Consider the following 20,196-nt stretch of genomic DNA (forward strand, 5'->3'; position numbering starts at 1 on the left):
AGCGGTGTGTGAATCTGAATGTCTGCATCTGTATCTGTGTTCATGCGTATGGGTGCGAGTGTGTACAGTGTAGCTTTTTCCTCTGTTTTTCTCTGCACCCAAATAGCTGTTGTGAGCTTCTGGTGTAAACAGACTGATTAATCGCCAGCGCAATCTGTGTGTAAAGCTATGACACGAAAAGCTACTGACCGGAGCTCTTTAAAAACCTGCAAAGTGTGGGTGTGTGAGAGCTTGTATGAGAGAGTGTGCATGTGTGGGTATGTGTCTCTGAGTATGTGTGTGTGTGTGAGTGAAAGTGTGTGTGTGTGTGTGTGAGTGTGAGTGAATGTGTGTGTGTGTGTGAGTGAAAGTGCGTGTGTGCGTGTGTGTGAGTGAAAGTGCGTGTGTGTGTGAGTGTGAGTGAAAGTGTGTGTGTGTGTGTGTGTGTGTGAGTGAAAGTGTGTGTGTGTGTGTGTGCGTGTGTGAGTGTGAGTGAATGTGTGTGAGAGAGAGAGTACTCACAGAGGCACCTGTGAAGGTGACGGGAGGGGACTGCCAGGAGATGCTGACGCTGCTGCAGCTGCTGGGGGTGAAGTTGGTGGAGCTGGGGATAGTGACCGGGGCAGTCGCCTGCAGAGAGCAGGAGGAATTTACACCCAAAAACACACACGCATGCACGCACACACGTATGTACGCGCACACAATACACAGGCAAAACACACCGTATTGACAGACACACACACACACCACTGACAGCAGTCTTAGTACTCAGACTTAGGCCTTGCTTTTATCAGGAATACGATCATTTTTATCCATCAAATTCAATGCATCTGGATGACAGACAATGGAGTCTGCGGGATCCAGACTGTGGGATCCAGAAAGACCTGTGACCCGCATCACTCATTTTTACAGACCAATACACCAAGTACCTAGCTGAGGAACAAGACATTTGCACACAGTTCACAACATAATCTGCAACACGACCTCCAGTAGCTGCTCCAGCACTACACTACAGCTCAGTCATTACTGTGAGTTCACAACAAATCAATTAAATAGCTGCTGATTAATTATGAGGCGTGTCACAATGCAGAAACATTTGCTGGGACCTCACAGAACAGTCGTGACCGGTTTTGGACCACCGACCGTGTTGGGGGTCGGGGCTCACGATCGGACGCGCTACCTGGTAGGCGTGGTCGGCGTGGACGAGGTAGAGCGTGCTGGGGGCGGAGCGGCTGAGGGGCGTGGTGGAGCTCTCGACCTTGGCTCCGCCCCCGCCCCCGCCCCCGCCGTCGGGGTGCCTGGGGTCGGGGGGCGGCGGCGGAGGGGGGGACAGCACCGACGGGGACACGGGGGACAGGCTGCTGAGCCCGTCGGCCACCGAGTCGGTGTTCAGCTTGATCTCCGTGTAGTAGAAGTCCTCCTCACCGTCGCTGCACTCCGAATCGCAGTTACGCCTGCCGGGGGGAGGGGGGGAGGGGGGAGGAGCGCAGAGAACGGCAGGAGGAAAAAGAACAGAGGGAGGACAATGTGAGATCAGGAAAAGAAAACAAGGAGAGGAAGGGAGGAGAGAAAAAGAAGGTAGAGATAATGCCTAAAGGGCTTTCACCCATTTGGTCTCATCCTGGCGTGTACTTACGTACTGTAATGAAATAAAAGACGGGGTTCAGTTTGGGAAAATAAATGAGATTAAGAGATTCACTGCCCCGGTGATTGAAAGCAACAGGGCCCGGGTGTTATTTTGTTTCTCTGGAGCACAAATTAGAACCATAAGAGCCAGGAACAGTGCATGGGATCCACATTAGCACAAATAATTCAGGCAGACGGCATTATGGGAATTAAATTGCCGGGCCTTATTTGCTGCGGAAGGCTATCATCAAACTAAACAGAAAAAAGGCTTCAAAGTTTCATTTGCTCTACTGAGCTTACAAAAAGCCGGAAAATATTTATCTTCTACCCCATACATCAGAGCCCCTATATTCGAAATATTTACATGGAAAACACAATTGTGAAGTACTGTTTTATTGAGTCAGGAAGGAAGGATGACTGAATTTAGATAGTTGAGATTGCATTTTGTTAGGTCTTCATTGTCCACGCCCAGTTTGTGCTCGGTGCGCCACGGAGAAAATGCCATTATGATGGCAATCTAGTCAAAATTAAATCACATGTACGACAAATATGCTACATGATAAGGAAAAATGTATCCCTTATCTCTACACTAGGGAGATAACAGGCAGTCAGACAAACAGAGAGCCCTGGTATGTGGATGAGCTCACTGTGACAGGTACCAGTGCTGTTGTGCGTGTGTGTGTGTGTGTGTGTGTGTCTGTATGAGTGCATGTGTGTGTGCGTGTGTGTGTGTGTGCGCGTACATGTGCATGTGAGTGTGTGTGTGTGTCCGTGTGTGTGAGTGTGTGTGTATGAGTGCATGTGCAGGTGTGTGTGTGTGTGAGTGCGTGCGAGTGCGTGTCTGTGTGTGAGTGCATGTGTGTGTGTGTACATGTGTGTGTGAGTACGTGCATGTGCGTGTCTGTGTGTGTGTGTGTCTGTATGAGTGCATGTGTGTGTGCGTGTGTGTGTGTGCATGTGTGTGCTTGTGTGTTCGCACATGCGTGTGTGTGTGTGCATGTGTATGTGTGTGCGCTTACATGTGCATGTGAGTGTGTGTGTGCGCATGTGTGTGTGAGTGCGTGCGTGTGCGTGTCTGTGTGTGTGAGTGTGTGTGTATGAGTGCATGTGTAGGTGTGTGTGTGTGTGAGTGCGTGCGAGTGCGTGTCTGTGTGTGTGAGTGTGTGCGTGTCTGTGTGTGAGTGCATGTGTGTGTGTGTACGTGTGTGTGTGTACATGTGTGTGTGAGTGCGTGTGTGAGTGCGTGCGTGTGCGTGTCTGCGTGTGAGTGCATGTGTGTGTGTGTACATGTGTGTGTGTGTGTGTGTGTGTGTGTACATGTGTGTGTGAGTGCGTGCATGCGTGTCTGTGTGTGTGAGTGTGTGTGTATGAGTGCATGTGTACGTGTGTGTGTGCGTGTGTGTGTGCGTGTGTGAGTGCGTGCGTGTGCGTGTCTGCGTGTGAGTGCATGTGTGTGTGTGTACATGTGTGTGTGTGTGTGTGTGTGTGTGTACATGTGTGTGTGAGTGCGTGCATGCGTGTCTGTGTGTGTGAGTGCGTGTTCTCTTACCCCAGGTGTACGGTTCGGATGTGCCTCTGGATCCCTGCGGCCGTGCTGAGGACCTTCCCACAGTTCTTCCACAGGCACTTGAACATCACCTTCATGGAGTTCTGCCACAAGCACAGAGCAACAGAGCGTACGGTCACACACCAGTGCTTTACACTCTCGCACCTGAGACACACACGCCTTCAGAAGCCAGCCGTCCAAGGCCTTTGGCCCAGAGACATCAGCCACTCCTCCCCTGCAGAAGGGGCCCTGGCCACAGAGGATAAAGTAGAGAGACACTGATGTCATTAACGGACAGTTAACTTTTACAGACAACCCAACCACATTAATGAAAGCAAACTCTCTTATTCAGAAGTAGACTCCAGCTACATTTCTACACATGAAGTTACTCTGGGTAAGAGAGCATCTTCTAAATGAATACAATGCACTGATGTGTCTAAATGAAAGATACAGAATTTTACAGTTGACATTTTAGCCATTTAGAAGACGCTTTTTTGGCCAAAGCAATTTACAAAAGTGCGTTTTACATGGTAAGGAAACACCGTGCTACCAAGGAAGACTACAACTGCTCAAATGCTTAACCTCTTTCAGTATATAGTGTACCACATGTTTCTTTGCACGCTGTATCGTTATTATTGCAGTATCTTAAATTCTAGTTATTTCATGACAACACAAAAAGTTGCTTACACTGTGCATTTTTTGGATGGCAAAACAAACACATCACCAAATGGCTACAACCCACACAGAGACTACACTGTGAACACAGATAATGCTCGACTCCTCAAGGCAAAACGTACTGTATTAACCAGAGAGGAACATCTACAGACTCCTAGAAAAACCCATCCGTCCTTCCTTCAAGATCCAGGCAGAAACGTTATGGAAACACACAGCATTTTGTTTGAGGGAAGCAACACCTTTGTTTGTGACCCCTCGCTGTCTACTTCCACCCGCACACTGTCATTCTAATTTACTTTTTTTCTTTGACACTCACCACTTTCATTCTAATATTTTTCAATTTCATACACACTCACATTGTCATTCTAATTTGCTCATATTTCTTATACACTCAGCACTAATTCTAATGCACTACTAATTCTAATGCACTGTTTGATGTGGAGACAGTCAAAACACTGTCGAGTTTGGACAATCATAAGCCTGACAGACCTGAATCCTGTGATCATGTACCGCTATACAAAATAAATCAAATAGAATAAAATTGAATTGATAAATTAAAATTCACTCTGGAAGAGGATGCGAGGTCTCTGCAGCCTTCACTTTGAAAAACAAAATGAGGCTCTTCACACATTTTTGTTTTTCTACATGTCGTCGAGAGGTTGGATGTTGACATTCACAGAAAAGATTAGAAAATTAAAATGCTAATCGCTTGCGTAAATTTGCAACCCGAAGTTAATGAGATTGTGCTTTGGGATTAGACTGAACTAGAGGCTTATGCTAGAAAGGCACTGCGTCGTACCATGACAAAAGTTCAAACTTGCATCGTGTTCCAATGTAAAACAAGCACCTTCATGTATTAAGGATCTCCATATGATTTGTTCCGTTGTTGAAAGAAAAAAGAGAGCTTGCTTACAAGTAAACAAATTATAAATGAACTTTAGAGCTTTCAGATCTTGTAAATGCAACTTTCATCCAATCAGCCAATGGCATTTAAAAATCTAGAGGGATAAGGCATTTTAATAAAGAGTCAAACATCACCTTCTTTTACACTAAAAAATGTACTCATTGCACAGCTTACAAAGAGCATTCATACAGTCGCTCTAAACATGAAAGTTCACACAGAGGTCAAAGGCACCAATGCCATAGATGTGGCCAATTTTACTTTGTTTGCAACCACTGATCCGCGTCAAAAAAATGCTAATATAATGGGCTCCTGAAAATCAAGTGTTATCCACTTAATTCTGTTTAAACTGCACAAAGCGCTATTATGATTAAAATCATTTACGCCAATATGATTAACATTATGTTATGCTCCGAGCAGCATTCATATTTAAATCGATCACGGGGAGCAGATGTTTTGCCTCATGCATTTTCATAAAAGGCACCAACACAATAACTGTCGGATAAATAAGCGGCGAAATGAACGCTATTCGCCTCAGCCCTGTGAGCCTGAAAGGGTGTGCAGTCACCTTTCCTGCGACATAATTCCAGCTTGCGCATCAATTCAACAAGCTCGGCGAGAGCAAGCCATCGTTCAAATTTTGATCCTGCGCATAATCACTTCAAACGCACTCCACAGCCGTTTTTTTTTTAATCGCCTTGAAATAATCCTAATTTCGAACCCGACTGTCATGTCGGATCATGTCTAAATAATTACAGGCAGCGTGAATCATCCAAAAAGGTAATTACGAGCGAAAAACAATTGCCTGAGAAAATGCAGAGAGGCAGGGAGTGTGCCCTTTCACGGCACTGACAGAAGATTACACAAACAAACACGCACAAGGGAAATGGGCTCCAGTCTCAATTGGCTTAATAGCATTCATTACACGATGCAATAAAGCACCCAAACGGTCACGTGACCGACTGTCGTTTTCCGTCGCCTCTAGGAAATAAACGGAAGGCTCTCGCAATATCAATTTCACCCAGTCACTCGCTGTGAAGGCAGCTCCATCCGAAGAAGTGGTATCATAACCAGTTGAAATATTATAAAAGTTTAAATGTTTCAGCTTTTTGCAACACTGGATTGCAGGGTAAACGTATATTCAATGCTGTAGCAATGGTAGTGTTGTAACAGCAAAAATGCAATACAAGGGTTTTTTTATTGTTCTGTAATTTGAGCTCTCTAATTGTAATCACCATTACAAGAACTTAGGGATCTGTAGTTATTTGTAGAAAACATGCAGTAATGTGTAATGGTGAACAACTATAGCTACTCCACCGAGACTACATGCAAACTACAACTATTTGCATGTGAACCTTGATATTTTTAACCACAGCGATTGCTGTCGCAGGATGTAAGCCTAGTTCGGAGTGGTTTTGACGCTTCATGCTTGCAGAAGGACTGAACATTTAACACACAGTTCTGCTTACCCTTTCACCAGCTTAGCTCCTCGAACGCACAGGAAATGGAAATTCATACTCAAACTCTCAATAAGACCGTCTTCTGAAAAAATCTAAAATAAACTATGCTCTGATGGCCTTTGAGTCCACAGAGCCTGGGCTGTATCCGAGACCTCTATATATTCTATTCAGGGACATACGTCTGCGTGCACGTGTATGTGCGTTTCCCGTACACAAAAATAACACACACACACACAATTTTGACTGAAGCAGTCAGTGCATTTTGCCGACTGACACCACTCCTAACCTATCGAGAGTAAATAGGACCATGATATTTAAGACTCATCCCTTCGGTCCTTGGTGCTCACAGATTTAAGCAGTCCCTCCAGTGTATTTTCTCCCTCTTTGGGAGTGGTGAGCAAATAAAGCTGTGTGTTAGTGGCCCAGGCGCCGGCTACTGTGCGCTAGATTGCCGTTATTGATCTAAGAAGGCCTGCTGAATTTTAATGTTTGCTGGCAAAGGAAAAAAGAAAAAATCACTCATTTTAATGCCTGAAGTGTTTCTGCGTGACGGAGAAGTAATTAAGCGGCATGAATGACAGGGACGAGGGGGACGATAACAGAAAAGGCGCAAATGCACGGCGTCCTCCAGCTCCGCAGACAGAACCCCGAGACAAAAGGCGAAGCCATTCGATTCGGCCCCAGGAAGGAGGGGCGGAAAATACCAGGTACAATTGATGTGCGCTCTGGAGAGGGGGGGCACGCTTCAATATACAGGATCTCTTTAGCGAAAAGTTAAAATGGCGGCACGTGCGGGAGGCAGAGTTTTTTTCCGCTCACGCCCCGTCGATGTTAGTCGGAGAGCTGGATCGATTCGCGTGTTCGGGGGGAAAACGCGGCGCCTTTGTTTCCTCCTGCTGCTCTGCGGATGATGTCATCGCTGGCGCTTGAGCTGCGCAGCCACGATTCTGCCGGGGACTCTCGATTCGGGTGCCAGTCCGTCCGGCGGGAGGGAGCGAATCGGAACGCAGAGCTCGGGCTCCGGAAGCCGCACGGCCCAGACGCGCGCGTTTCTCCTTTCTCTCCCACGCGCGGTCGTGCGGACTCTGACCCCCGCGTAATCACGTCAAAGGCTCGGCGAGAGAGGCAGGTGTGAACAATCTTAACGGACGCCCGAAACGCACGGAAGGCTAACGGCGTAGGTCTGCGTGCAAAAACAGAGCCTCCACAGAACTGGTGATGTATCACCATGAGGGCTGAGACCCAGACCAACTTCACAGCCTCTTCCTTCAACACAGTAAACACAACAGAGAGCTTTTTATCAGAGCGCTATCTGCAGGGAGAAGATGGTTTTAAACAGGCTTTTCCTCCTTTTAATGAAAAGCCCAGGCTGACAGCACTGTCAGTTTGCGTTATGAAATGGAGAGCTTTGTTTGGGCCACACAGGACTTGGGTCTGAATGCTCACCAGTTCTTTTTGTAGGTATCAGTCACACCTCATAATATACATACAGAAGACAGGCGTAGTGGATGCTGTAAGATAACTGAATTAAAGACAGGTTTCTGATCATGAAATGCCTGCACCTTAAACAGCACCCATTCAGTCAGCTGGGCCTTAACCTGGAGTGTTCAGACCTCCCAACTTTCTTCAGCAGTGTCACACCTGGCGGTGCTGGGACCCAAAATTCCCCAAACACAAGCCCTGGTCATGTCCACTGCCCCTGAGGGAGTCTGGCTGAGCACGCGCTCCCGGCTCCGCTACCCCCACCTCCCCGAGGGGGGCTGCTCACCTTGCGCTTGCGGGGGATGGGCTCGTCGAACAGCAGGCTGCTCCCGTCCGGCTCGTCGATGACGTCGTCGGCCGCGCCCGCCGGCCCGGGCACGCGGAAGGGCTTGAAGCTGTCGGCGGAGAGGGGCGGGGACGGCGTGGAGGGGTTGGACTGGTCGCTGGGCGCGCTCCAGCTCCAGTACCCGCTGCTGCTGTAGCTGGACGGGGTGAAGCCGCCGTCCTTCCAGGACCCGTTCAGACACTCTGCCGAAAAAAACGAGACGCGAGCGCTCACACCTGGGGCGCTAGCCTCAAACGCCCCATTACAGGCAAACGCACCATTACAGGCAAACGCACCATTACAGGCAAACACACCATTACAGGCAAACGCACCATTACAGGCAAACACACCATTACAGGCAAACGCACCATTACAGGCAAACGCACCATTACAGGCAAACGCACCATTACAGGCAAACGCACCATTGCAGGCAAACGCACCATTGCAGGCAAACGCACCATTACAGGCAAACGCACCATTACAGGCAAACGCACCATTGCAGGCAAACGCACCATTACAGGCAAACGCACCATTGCAGGAAAACGCACCATTGCAGGCAAACGCACCATTGCAGGCAAACGCACCATTACAGGCAAACGCACCATTGCAGGCAAACGCACCATTACAGGCAAACACACCATTACAGGCAAACACACCATTGCAGGCAAACACACCATTGCAGGCAAACGCACCATTACAGGCAAACGCACCATTACAGGCAAACGCACCATTACAGCGGACAGGCTAACGGGAGGAATCTTTATGTCAGCTGTGTTAGAAACAGAAATGATAGCAGAAATGCATTCCTCCACCATGTGGTGGCGCGTGTGAGCTCGGTTCCGCAGGTGCTCACCGTTCACTTTGACGGGCGGGCTCCGGACCAGCGGGCTGGTGGACAGGGTGGTGAGCACCATGGCCGCCGTCACCTTGTCCATGTCCACTTCCTCCTCAGACTTCCTGCAAAGTTTCAAGACGGGGCAGAATATCACTGGGCGTGCCTGATGGACTCTGTTCAGCGTGCGGTGCACCTCACAATTAGCTCTGACAAATCAAAGTGAGCGTTCAGTTTTTTTACCACACGAACAGAAAACGCACACACTGCATGTTTGGCGGTCAGTGAAAGTAATTACAAAAATGTTGGGTGAAGAAATGGCACCACAATAACCGCTTAATTCAATTTTTTAATTTGGAGACAACACTCAAAGTTTCAGACTGAAAATGGATCGGTATGCGCCCTTCCTTCCGTTTTCATAGTCAAGACCTGCGACTTCACCCCTCTCTGTTAAAATAAGCTTGAGCTGACTGAGTGGACTCTGAGCTCTGATGTATGATGTCTTCTGTGAGAGGAACAACATGGCCGTGCTTTTTAAACCGCCATATGGATGTATGTATATACATATATATATATATATATATATATATATGAATACACCTCCAAGCCCACTTTGTGCTAAGGCTTCGAAGCTCTGCTTTTACGGAACAGCTCAGTCTATGCGAGTAAATGACAGGAGCCTGCAGAATACGTGCCAAATGGAGGATATTACCTTTCAAATGAAGTTTTCCATTTATAGATGATTAAAGGTGATTTAAAAGTCATCAAAAGTGTTTTTTTCCACCATTATGGGGGAATTTTTTTTAATCATCGGGAGAGTGGCACGGTTGCCTACTGCAAAGAAACCTCTTAACACACGACACCATCTCCGCTGCTGAATGCAGGCTGGCCCTCTAACAAAGCAACAGGGCTGCACTCCAGAGACGGTCCTTAAACGAGATTGAAAAGGGGAGAAAGAGCTCGGAGAAAAGACCGAGAGGGAGAGGGAAAAAAAGCAGGGAGAAAATCTCCCTGAAATCCATTAGAGAGACAGCCTAATTTACTGGGCCTCCGCTCGGAAAATGATGTCATTACGCGCCGCGAGTAAATCACCCGGGCGGCCGCGGGCCCTCTCTGTCCCGCTCCCCCGCAGGAGCCACTTCCTGGTCACCTTGGGGTGGCGCGGGATCACGTGACCGCGCGGCAGGGTGAGGGGAAGGAGAAGCGCTTCCGAAACCTCCCCAGACGCCGCCCTAATCGAGGCCTCTAACATCCGCGCGTGGATGAAATATTGCACACTGGGAAAAAAAAAAAAAACGCCATGTATTATTAAGATGTGACATATTGCCTCCAAAAAAAAAAAAGATAAAGGAAAAAAGCCCCCAAATCACACTAGTCATTAGTGCCCTTACCAAGACACGGTTGTGTCACCCATTTCTTAGGGGAAAGTAATTAAACAGAATTAAGGGAGGCGTTCCACTGAACAGAGTGCATCTGACGTGTGGGACCCGAAAATGGGTGTGGAGTGGATTTAGAGAAATGCGATCTATCTGTCCATTGGGGAGGGTAGTGGGTGGCCCACACCATTATGTCTAAACTAGAAGGGCCCTCAGTTACAGATTTTATACTGTTCAACTTTTTCTGAGGGGGTGGGGATGTTTTTAATCCATCACCTATATCTACAGTCCCACAACACAATCCAGGCCCCTGCAAAAATGAAATACACCTGAATATTCTGTCTGATATTTTACGAAACTGCGAGGTAGAAGTGCCAGCATAGTGTACTCATCAGTCTAAAACCGTTTCTTGATTTAAAGCTAGCTTCCCTTTAAGCTTGTGCTTTTGCTATTGAAGCATGATTGTCCTTATGGGCCACCGTACAAAACCCCTAAAGAATCTGTTTTAGTTGAACACCACAATCTATTCCATTTCTGCTGGTCACCAAAGCACTGCAACCGCCAATTTACGCTCCTATTTCCTAACGAATCTCCGCTTCAGCCTCCAGCACTGGTACCGCCGGGGCTGCGGGCCGCGGCGTTTCCGCAGCGACCGCGCGGAGAAACCCGCCGTTCCCAGACCGAGGGGGGCGTAAACCTCCCGAAACGCAGGCCTTCGCCCCCCCCTCGTGAGCGGGGCTGACAGCGGGCCGCACGCGGAGGGTAAATGAGAGGGGGTGGGCCCCCCGCCAGGGACAGCCGTTCTGCGGACATCTGCTGCTCCCGGCCGGACAGATGCGCCGACCCCGTGGCCGCCCTCGCTCCGGGGACAGACGCCTCGCTGGCGGCCGGCGGAGGGTAATATGATCTCGCAGCGCCGACATCTGTTTCGCGTTCGGCCGAGGACCCGGCCTCCGCTGCCCGCCGCTGTCGCCGAGTTTGGGGACGGGCTCAGAAATCCCACGGTGGGGGGGGGGGAGGACTAACTGAATGAAAAGCAAAAAAAACAAAAATACATTTTGGGTTGTGTTTGTCTTCAGATGAAACCATTTCTCTTCCCTCTACCCCCTCACTCAGTACTGTGTGCGGGGCTGGAAAAGGAATCTCAAACAGATGCGTTTGAGCGGGAGGAAGAGGAAGAGGAGGAGGAGTTGAGAGGCATCCCACCTCACGATGGAGAAAAAGAGTCCAGCCCTCTGAACACCGAAGACGATTACGGCTTCTCCCTCACATTAGAGGAGAGAATGAACGCCCACAGCAAAGCAATCACAGCGAGCTCCATAAAGACATGCATTTCTTGATTTGGCTCCGTACAGCACAATTTTACATTTGTAATCAAACATGTGGTTAGACAGCACATTCTCAGTTTTGATTTAAGGGTATTTTTTATAAATTTAGATTTCACCATGTAGAAATGACAGCACCTTTTATAAATAGTCCACCCATTTCAGGACACCATAATGTTTGGACTAATGTTTCCACCATAATGGAAAAATGGCTTCACAGGTGTTTCTGATTAGTCCGGTGTGTTCAATTGTGTCCTTAGTGCAGGTATAAGAGAGCTTTCAGTATCTAGTCTTTATTCCAGGCTTTTATTTGCCTCTGAAGTCTGTTATTGCCGTTTGTCAACATGAGGACCAGAGTTGTGCCAATGAAAGTCAAGGAAGCCATTATGAGCCTGAGAAATAAGGAAACATACCTGAAACCTCAGGCTTACTATAATCAACTGTTTGGAACGTCATTAAGAAGAAAGAGAGCACCGGTGAGCTCAGTAATCACAAAGGGCCTGCTAGGCCAAGGAAGACCGCTGTAGATGATGACAGAACAATTCTCACCATAATGAAGAAAGACCCCCTAACACCTGTCCAACAGAAGAGAAACAGTCTTCAGGAGGCAGGCATGGTTGTGTCAGTGACTACTGTCTGAAGAAGACACCACGAGCAGAACTACAGAGGCTACACTGCAAGATGCAAACCAGTAGTTAGCCACGAAAACAGGATGGCCAGGTTACAGTTCGCTAAGAAGTACTTAAAATAGCCTGCAGTTCAGGAAAAAGGTATTGCGGACAGATGAGACCAAGATTCACGTGTATCAGAGTGATGGCAAGGGTGAAGTGTGGAGGTCAAAGGAATTCCCATGATACAATGCACTCCCCAGCCATCTGTGAAATATGGTGGTGGGGGTGTAATAGTTTGGCCATGTATGGCTGCCACAGGTACTGGATTACTTCGTTGATGATGTAACTGTGGATAGCAGCAGCAGAATTAATTCTGAAATGTACATATGCATTGTATCCACTCAGATTCAACCAAACTCAATGAACTGAGTTTCATGCTACAGCAAAACAACGATCCTAAATATACTGCTAAAACAACAAAGCTTTTCAAAGCCAGAAACTGGAAAATTCTTCACTGGCCAAGTCATTCACATGATCTGAATCTAATTGAAAATGTGTTTCATATACTGATGAGGAAACATAAAGCAGCTAGTCCCCGAAACAAGAAAGAGCTGAAGATAGCTGCAGTACAGGCCTGGCAGAGCATCACCAGAGAAAACAATCAGCACCTGGTCATGTATACGGGTCACAGACCTTGCAGTCCTTGCATGCAAGCAATATGCCACAGAGTACTAAACATGGCTACTTTCATTTACATAAGATTAAAATGTCCCAAACATTATGGTGCCTTGAAATGAAGGGGTTTTGTATGAAATGTGCTGTAATTTCTACATGGTGAAACCGAAGTGTATAGACAGCCTTAAATAAAAGCTGAGAATGTGCACTTTAACCACGTGTGCATTGTCTGATTGCAAATGTAAAATCGTGCAGTACGGAGCCAAATCAGAACCTTGTCCCAAACATTATGGAGCTCACTGTATATCAGCAATAAGCAAAAACAATCTGAGCTTTTAAATCAAGCCTGCAAAACAAGTAACCAAAAAAACCTGACTCCCTAACCAAACGTCTAACATCATAATAACAACCTCTCAGAGATCTCTACGTACTGTGGGTTGCACAATGACAAAAAATGATTTTACAATTACTGAACAGAGCACTGGTCTCCGGGTAGTGGCTAGACAGATAAATGCATTACACCGCCAACAAGCAGTTGTTTTTAAAACCCAGGCCCACAGCGCACCTCTGAAGACCCTTAAGAGATCATTAAAATCTATTTTGGAAAACTATTTAGGATTGTATTTATGTTACCTGGGAGATGCTAATCGTGTCTCGAAAGCCAGGTGGTGCATTTGCGTCCCCACAGGTTTTGCGAACGTAGCGACCTGGTCCAACCAAAATATAACCACATTGGGGAACTCAAGCCTGACGGCTTGTTTTAAGAACCACACGCCAGTGGCTGTTGCGTGTGCGGTTTTTGTGAACGTCCTCATCGTGTCATCAGACCAGATCAGGATCACATGACGGATTCAAAACAAGTCCAATAAGGCTTGTGATAGTGGAGGTAGAGTCATAGATTATTTTCTTCTGTGTGTATTCATGTTTCTTGTCAGTTGTGTTCTTCCTTTTTTTTTTTTACAGATTGGGTTTGGAGAGCACTACACCAGAACAGGAGATGGGGTGGTATTTAAGTTAGAGGAGGCTGGGTGAGTGGGAATTATGATCAAAACTACGATGAGAATTAAGCCAGGAGTCACTGTTGTTCAGATCCAATGATATTTCAATATATTGATATTTTTAGATATGAAGCTTATAGCAATATTTACAGGATCCCCCCTGTATTATGAAATGTTAATATATTATCAAAAGTTATGTTGCATTTTCTTGGATGTTAGCCTACTTCTTTACGGGTCCAAAAATATCCATTCAGGCATTCTAAATTCCTAAATGTCGGTCAGGTTTTGCTAGTTCCATAGACCATATATAAACAAAGGGCCTAGTACTGTGTTCATTACACCCACCCTGATATATGGTCAGCCTGTTGTATTATCAAATGTTCTGTTTTATTATGAAATGTTATGTCACAATACTGTTTTTTTTTAAAAACATTTCTGGTAACTAAAAAAGTGGGAGGGGGACATAATAGAAAAATAATGATAGACATGTTACCAAACAATGAAGGTTAGTGCTCTATTTCCAGTATACACAGGCTTACGATTACCTGCCATGGTTTGTCATAAAATACTGAATATATTAAACTGTTTAGATATTTCCATCAATATAGGGATATTGAAAAAATGGCAATACTGCTGGGCCCAACTGTTGGGTACCTTGGTATCGGTCTGAATGGTGCTCAGTCCTGAACGCGAGTCGCTCGGTGACAGGCTGCGGCTGGAGGCCCGAGGCTCCAGCTCCGGCCCCAGCCTGCAGCCCCGGCCCATCGTCCTCCCAGCAGCCCCCGCTTCACTGCAGCCGCCGGGCTATGACCTCACTTCCTCATAAACAACGGGCCGTAAATCAGCGACCTCCCGCCCACAGCCTTTCGCAGCGCTAACATCAGCCGCTAACGGTACGGACGTCCTCCCGCGCGTACGCGCGTCTGCATACGCCGCGGCGTAAGAGCAAGACTCGCGAGCGGGGGCGGGGGGGTGGGGGGGGTCAAAGCATTCTTATCTGCACAGCTGAGCGACGCCAGGAGCACGAATCAAATGCAACAGAAAAGCAGTTAAAAACTAACAGAAGCAATAGCCAGGCTCTTTAATTAGTGCGCAGTGCAGTTTCCTTGCCAGGGATTTGATTTCCCAGTCAAGGGAGCGTGAGCATGCAGTACTGTTCTGTCCTGCGTTTCTGCACAGTTTCCGTTTCGGGGGAAATTGAAACTGAGCATCAATGTGAGAGTCCTCGCCGCCGTGAAGCCGGCCTGGAACTGGGCCGTTGGCGGCGCTGCATGTTTGCCGACGGGCTGGCCAACGCCGGGGCCCTCAGACAGCGGGACAGACCGTAACGCTCGCGCCGCTAGCTACCCGCGGCGATTCGACATCTGTCGCCCGGCCCCGAACGCCGCCGAGGGTCCGAGGCCGGGCTGCGCTCCCGTTTCTCCGCCGCCCAGCCGGTTTAACCAAACCAAGCCACCGCGGTCTTCCCCTTTCACTGAGAACCACAGCCGGCGGGCTCCCCCTCGCCCTCCGTTTCAGAAGCCCGAGCCGCGCGGCCGCGACGCCGAGCGTGATCTCCAGAGCACCTCCACCTCAGCTCTGTGCCACTAATAGCACTATCCGCACAGTCAATACTCCACCCTCCACGTAATCAAGATAAATACTCTCCCCCACCAAACCCCATTGAATGGTGAGATTAGATCATTACACAGACGCATTGTGCCAGCCTCTAATGAGCGTTAGCGGCAAATCGGTCTGCAGAAAAAGAGGAATCAATCCTCAGCGTCCGAGGGACGGAAAATGAGCGTGTCTGGTGTCCGTGTCACCCCGAATGTAACCCGCCATAACCGCTTGTCTTCTGCGCCCGGCTTTTTTGCCGTACCGAATCACTGCCGGCGTGGTGTTATTTTGGCAGGAGCGCCTTTGTTCTCAGGCTGCTGCGCCGCACCCCACTCCTAAGCCCGCCTGTTTGCCCGGTGCACGTGGGTGTGGGGCGACTCCCTTCCGCCCCATCCGCGCGGGCTGCTCCGGGGAGGGGGGGGGAGTGTTGGGGAGGGTTACTGTCGGTCGGTGGAGCCCCGGCAGCTGGCGGCGAGCCAGGTCCCCCCGCCCCCCCGACACCCCCCCCCCCACCCAGCTCCCTCCAGTAAAGACAAATGAAGGCCGAGGCATCTGGCAGCCAGCCAGCGCCCAGCCGAGCCCAGCCGAGCCCAGCCGCAGTCAAACAGTCATTCCGCCCCGGCGCTGGATATCCGCGTTTACCTTCTGCCTCTGCGCGCCGACGACACACAGCGATGAGCTCGCGCTCGCTCTGATATTTATACAGCTTTACGGGACGCCCCCCACCCCCCCCGCCCCCCCGCCCGCCCGCCCGCCCGCCTGTCAATGTAACGGCTCTCTCTGCGGGACCCTACGCTTCGCTTCCGCCAAACCGGACGTTTCCGGCACCCCAAACCACGTGGCCGAACCGTGTGCACGACCCGGTCGGAATCAGCGACTCCCCGCCTCAAAACTATGGCCGTATTATTTCCCAAGGGCCGTCGCACACAAATAACACAGACCCAGCATTGACCAGGGCTCGAAATTGCCACCATTTTGGTCACATATGCTCCCGAAATTTAATCTGTGCGACCTCGAAATATAATTGGGAGCATTTGTGCGAGTGCAAATAATTGTTCTGGGAGTGTCCTTTTTTTTTTTTCTTTTTTCAGTCGAACGTCTCTTCCTCTGTACATTCGCTAGTTAGTACACTCAGTATGTGCCTTGTGAGCTGACGGTGACCCTTCTAACCAATCGTGAGCTTGACATTCTTACCTTTAATGCTGATTTTAAATTGGTTAATATTAGCCTTCAATCACTCCCTTTCGCAGCACTCCACTGTCACGCGACACAGAGAGCTAACGCATAACTAATGTTACCTGAAGACAAAAATTTATGTTCAATTTATTAGCGTTATCGAAAGCTGAAAAGTTGAAGCGGACGTTTTGTGTAGCGACCCGGTTGAAACAGCTAAGTTCTCCGATGCAGTTTACTGGCGGTTGATTTAATTAGCGGTATTAATGTGACGAGAAGCGCTTTGTCGGTTGAATGCATAACACGCAATTCCTTGAAGAGTCGACACATTTTAGGCGTGACAGTTTAACTTACTTGTAAACCGTACTGTTATATTGTCGTTTTTTATCAACAAAAAGTCTATTGCATATATTGTTGGTGCTCCTTACATTTTGGTGGGTGCTCCTAACTTTTTGAAGTTGGGAGCACCAGTGCTACGAAGTAAAAAAGTTCATTTCGAGCCCTGTTGACACTGATTTCTCCTGTAACCTACGCCCCTCCATCACGGCCTTCTTCGGCCACGCAGCGGAAGACTGAGAGGCACCAGGCCCGGATGGCATTAAGCGTGAAGGACCTTTCAGGGGAAAGCGGGGTTCTGCTGGAGGTTTGCGCCCGCAGGCCAGCAGGAGCCGGCCTTCCGTCCGGACCAGGCAGGCCCCACACACCGGCGCTGGAGGTGAGTCACTCCTCCCCCCCCCTTTGTCATGAAGCGGTTCGAGACGCTGAAAAGAGGAGTGTGATGTTCTGATCCACTGGTTGGCCCGTGTGTACTGGATGCTTCCTCGCGCAGCGTCCTGCTGTAAGCCAGCCAGCCAGCCGGCTTCTGGAGCCAGAGCCCATTACGTCAGCTCCTGAGACGGCCAGCGCTGCGCTTGCACGCGGGACACGGTGTTCCAGCGCAGCAGCCGAGACTGGTCCCTACCTGCAGACTCACACGCATGCTGCAGGACTACTGAAATACTGCTAATGCATGAACACATACTACTATGGCCGCTGTGTTCCTGATCCTGTAACAAACCTGGTTTGGATCCCAGCGCTCGCTCATGTATGAGCTGAAAGCGTGGAATGAGTAACCGGCAATTCAGACGGGATTAACATCAGCCACGGTTTTGTTTTCTGCCTTTTCTCTCGGCTTTCTATCTCTCTGTTTCCCTTTCACTCTCCCTCTCCCTCTCTCTCCCCCCACCCTCTCTCACTCTCTCTCTTCCCCCACCCTCTCTGACTCTCTCTCTTTCTCTATCTCTCTCCTCTCTCTCCCCCCCTCTCTCCCTCTCTCTCTCTGTCTCTCCCTCTCTCCTCTCTCTCCCCCCCTCTCCCTCCCCCCCTCTCCTCTCTGTCTCTCCCTCTCCCTCTCTCCCTCTCTCTCCTCTCTCCCTCTCCCTCTCCCTCTCTGTCTCTCCCTCTCTCTATCTCCCCCCTCCCTCCCTCCCCCCCCCCCCCCCCCCTCTCTCTCTCTCTCCATCAGGGCCAGGGGTCCCGGCTCCAGTGACCTGCGTGCGGCGGCAGCATCTGGCCGGCCGTGTTAAGCCCAGACGGAGACGGCCGCCGTGTCCGAGACTCTGATCCCGTCATTACCGCTAAGCCCCCGCGCGGCTCTGCGTGTCCGCCAGCCCGGCCACCCTCCCTCTCTCCCTCCCTCCCTCCCTCACTCCCTCGCTCCCTGTCCACCACCCACCTCCCCGGGACCCCACAGACAGACCCCATCAGCGCAGCGCTTTCTCCATTACCTCTGTGGAGAGACGGCCCGGGAGCTCACCCCCCCCGTCACGCAAAACCTCCCCCAGCGCCCGGGCCCGCAGGAAGTACCGCGGCCGCTATCTTCGCCCATCATCAAACATCGCCTGCATGCTGCGGGGGACAAGCTTTCCCCCCACTTAAATATTTACCTAAAGGGCGCACTCGCCGGGCTCGTGTTGTTGCTGGGTCTTGTGTCGGGGGGGGGGGGGGGGGGGGGGCGAAGGGACCGTTTAATGGGGCCGGGCGCACAAAGAGGGGCCCGGGAGAGCGCCCCCGAGGAGCAGTAAAAGAGAGCGGGAGGGCGTCCGAGCGAGCGGCAGATCGCCGGGGGTTACAGCCACGGCGCCCCCACCCCCGGGTTTCCTGTCCAGGCGCGTTATCGCCCGTAATTCGCCATTACACGCGGCCGAGAGGACGCTGTTAACCCCCGCCCCCCCCCCCCGCCGCCTCCACCCCGCGGGAAACGGCAATCAGACACGCCCATCTGCACCCCTCCCTCCCTCCCCGTGTGTTATTTCTGTGGGTGGGGGGGGGAGCCCACCTTAGAGGGGAGATCGATATCTGGGTGCAGCCAGATGGAATCGAGGGAAAAAAAAAAATTCCACGATCTCTACTCCGTAGTTTTGGGCTCCTTGGGCACAATGCCTGTCGGTGAAGTCACGTTTAAAGAAATAAGCCTGAAACACAGGGAAGGGGGAACTGTCTCCTTTCATTTTATTTATTTTATTTTATTCGATTTAAACCGAATTTCACCAAGTGCCACTGCGCTACTCTGCAGGCTTTCCCGTACAAAGAATTCAGTAGATCGTAGTCGAATCAATTTTTCTGTACCAGTTAATTAACCGGGAAACCAGGCAAACGAGGCAGTTAAAGTCATGCTCAGTTTTCTAAATTACAGAAACCGGGCAGCTAACTTCCCCTCCCTGAGCCCAGAAATGCAGTCAGAAATCAGGCGAAACTTGTGTGTTCCTTTAAAAGCTGCTATTCGGCTAACGCGTGTGCCCTCCACGTCGGCAACGGCGGTTAACGACCGACCGGTGTTTGGTAATGTCTTTGTCACGCGGCCGCTGGCCGGAGGGAGGAGGCGGCGGCGCTGTGTGCGGCGCTGACCGCGGCGACGGAATAACATCTGAGCGCGAGCGAGCGGAGGAAAAACAGGAGAGCGCCGAGACAAAGGGAGGGAGAGGAGAGGAGAGCGGGAAGGACTCGTCCACACAGCCGAGGGGGGGGGGTGTTATTGTTCACACGGGCTGCAGGAGGTACAGAGCTGCGTTTACGAGCATCACGTCTCGGCCACTCCCACAGAGCGCTTTATTAGGGGTGGGGAGGGGGGGGGGGGGTGGAGGACGACGGGGATGCCGCGAGGGGCGGGGGCGGGAGCGGGGGGGCGGGGCCGTGCCCTTCCTCGTGGGTTGTTTTTTCTTCGCCGCCGTGCCCAAACGAGTCGAGCCCGCCCATTTCATCCCCAGCGCAACAACAACAACAACAGCTGAGCGTTCTTTGTGACCGCGAGCATGCGCTCTTGCGCGTGTGTGCGGCCACCGGTTCCACCCCCCCCCCCCCCCACCAAACCGCCCTTCGCCAAAGGTGACGCCGCCGGGCAAACGCCGGCCAGAGAGGAGAGGAAGAGAGCGAGCGGACATCGAGAGGAAAGACAGAGAGAGCGAAAACACCGCAGACGCATTCCGTCTGAGGCAAACTCCATCGCTCCACGTCTGCTTTGTTGCAGCCTCCCGATCGATACGCCCGCAATCTGATATTAAAACGAGAGCCTTCTGAGAGGAGGTGTGTTAGAAGTCCTCTGCAGCTGGGCACGGTGCTTGTTTTTCTCTTCCCC

General features: G+C 50.2%; 1 protein-coding gene across 3 annotated transcripts in view; it reads right to left on the reverse strand.

Moving 5' to 3' along the window:
* LOC118233666 (zinc finger protein 704-like) overlaps positions 1 to 20,196 on the reverse strand; it is a 52,743-nt gene that overhangs the window by 11,790 nt on the left and 20,757 nt on the right. For all 3 annotated transcript variants that reach the window (XM_035429485.1, XM_035429486.1, XM_035429487.1), the window contains exons 3-7: positions 8,848 to 8,951; positions 7,956 to 8,197; positions 3,155 to 3,255; positions 1,160 to 1,433; positions 502 to 609 (exon numbers count right to left, since the gene is read on the reverse strand). In XM_035429485.1, coding sequence (XP_035285376.1) covers positions 502 to 609; positions 1,160 to 1,433; positions 3,155 to 3,255; positions 7,956 to 8,197; positions 8,848 to 8,951 — 829 coding nt within the window. The remainder of the gene's footprint in view (positions 1 to 501; positions 610 to 1,159; positions 1,434 to 3,154; positions 3,256 to 7,955; positions 8,198 to 8,847; positions 8,952 to 20,196) is intronic.

The sequence above is a fragment of the Anguilla anguilla genome, chromosome 8 (assembly GCF_013347855.1).
Source record: "Anguilla anguilla isolate fAngAng1 chromosome 8, fAngAng1.pri, whole genome shotgun sequence".
NCBI lineage: Eukaryota > Metazoa > Chordata > Actinopteri > Anguilliformes > Anguillidae > Anguilla > Anguilla anguilla.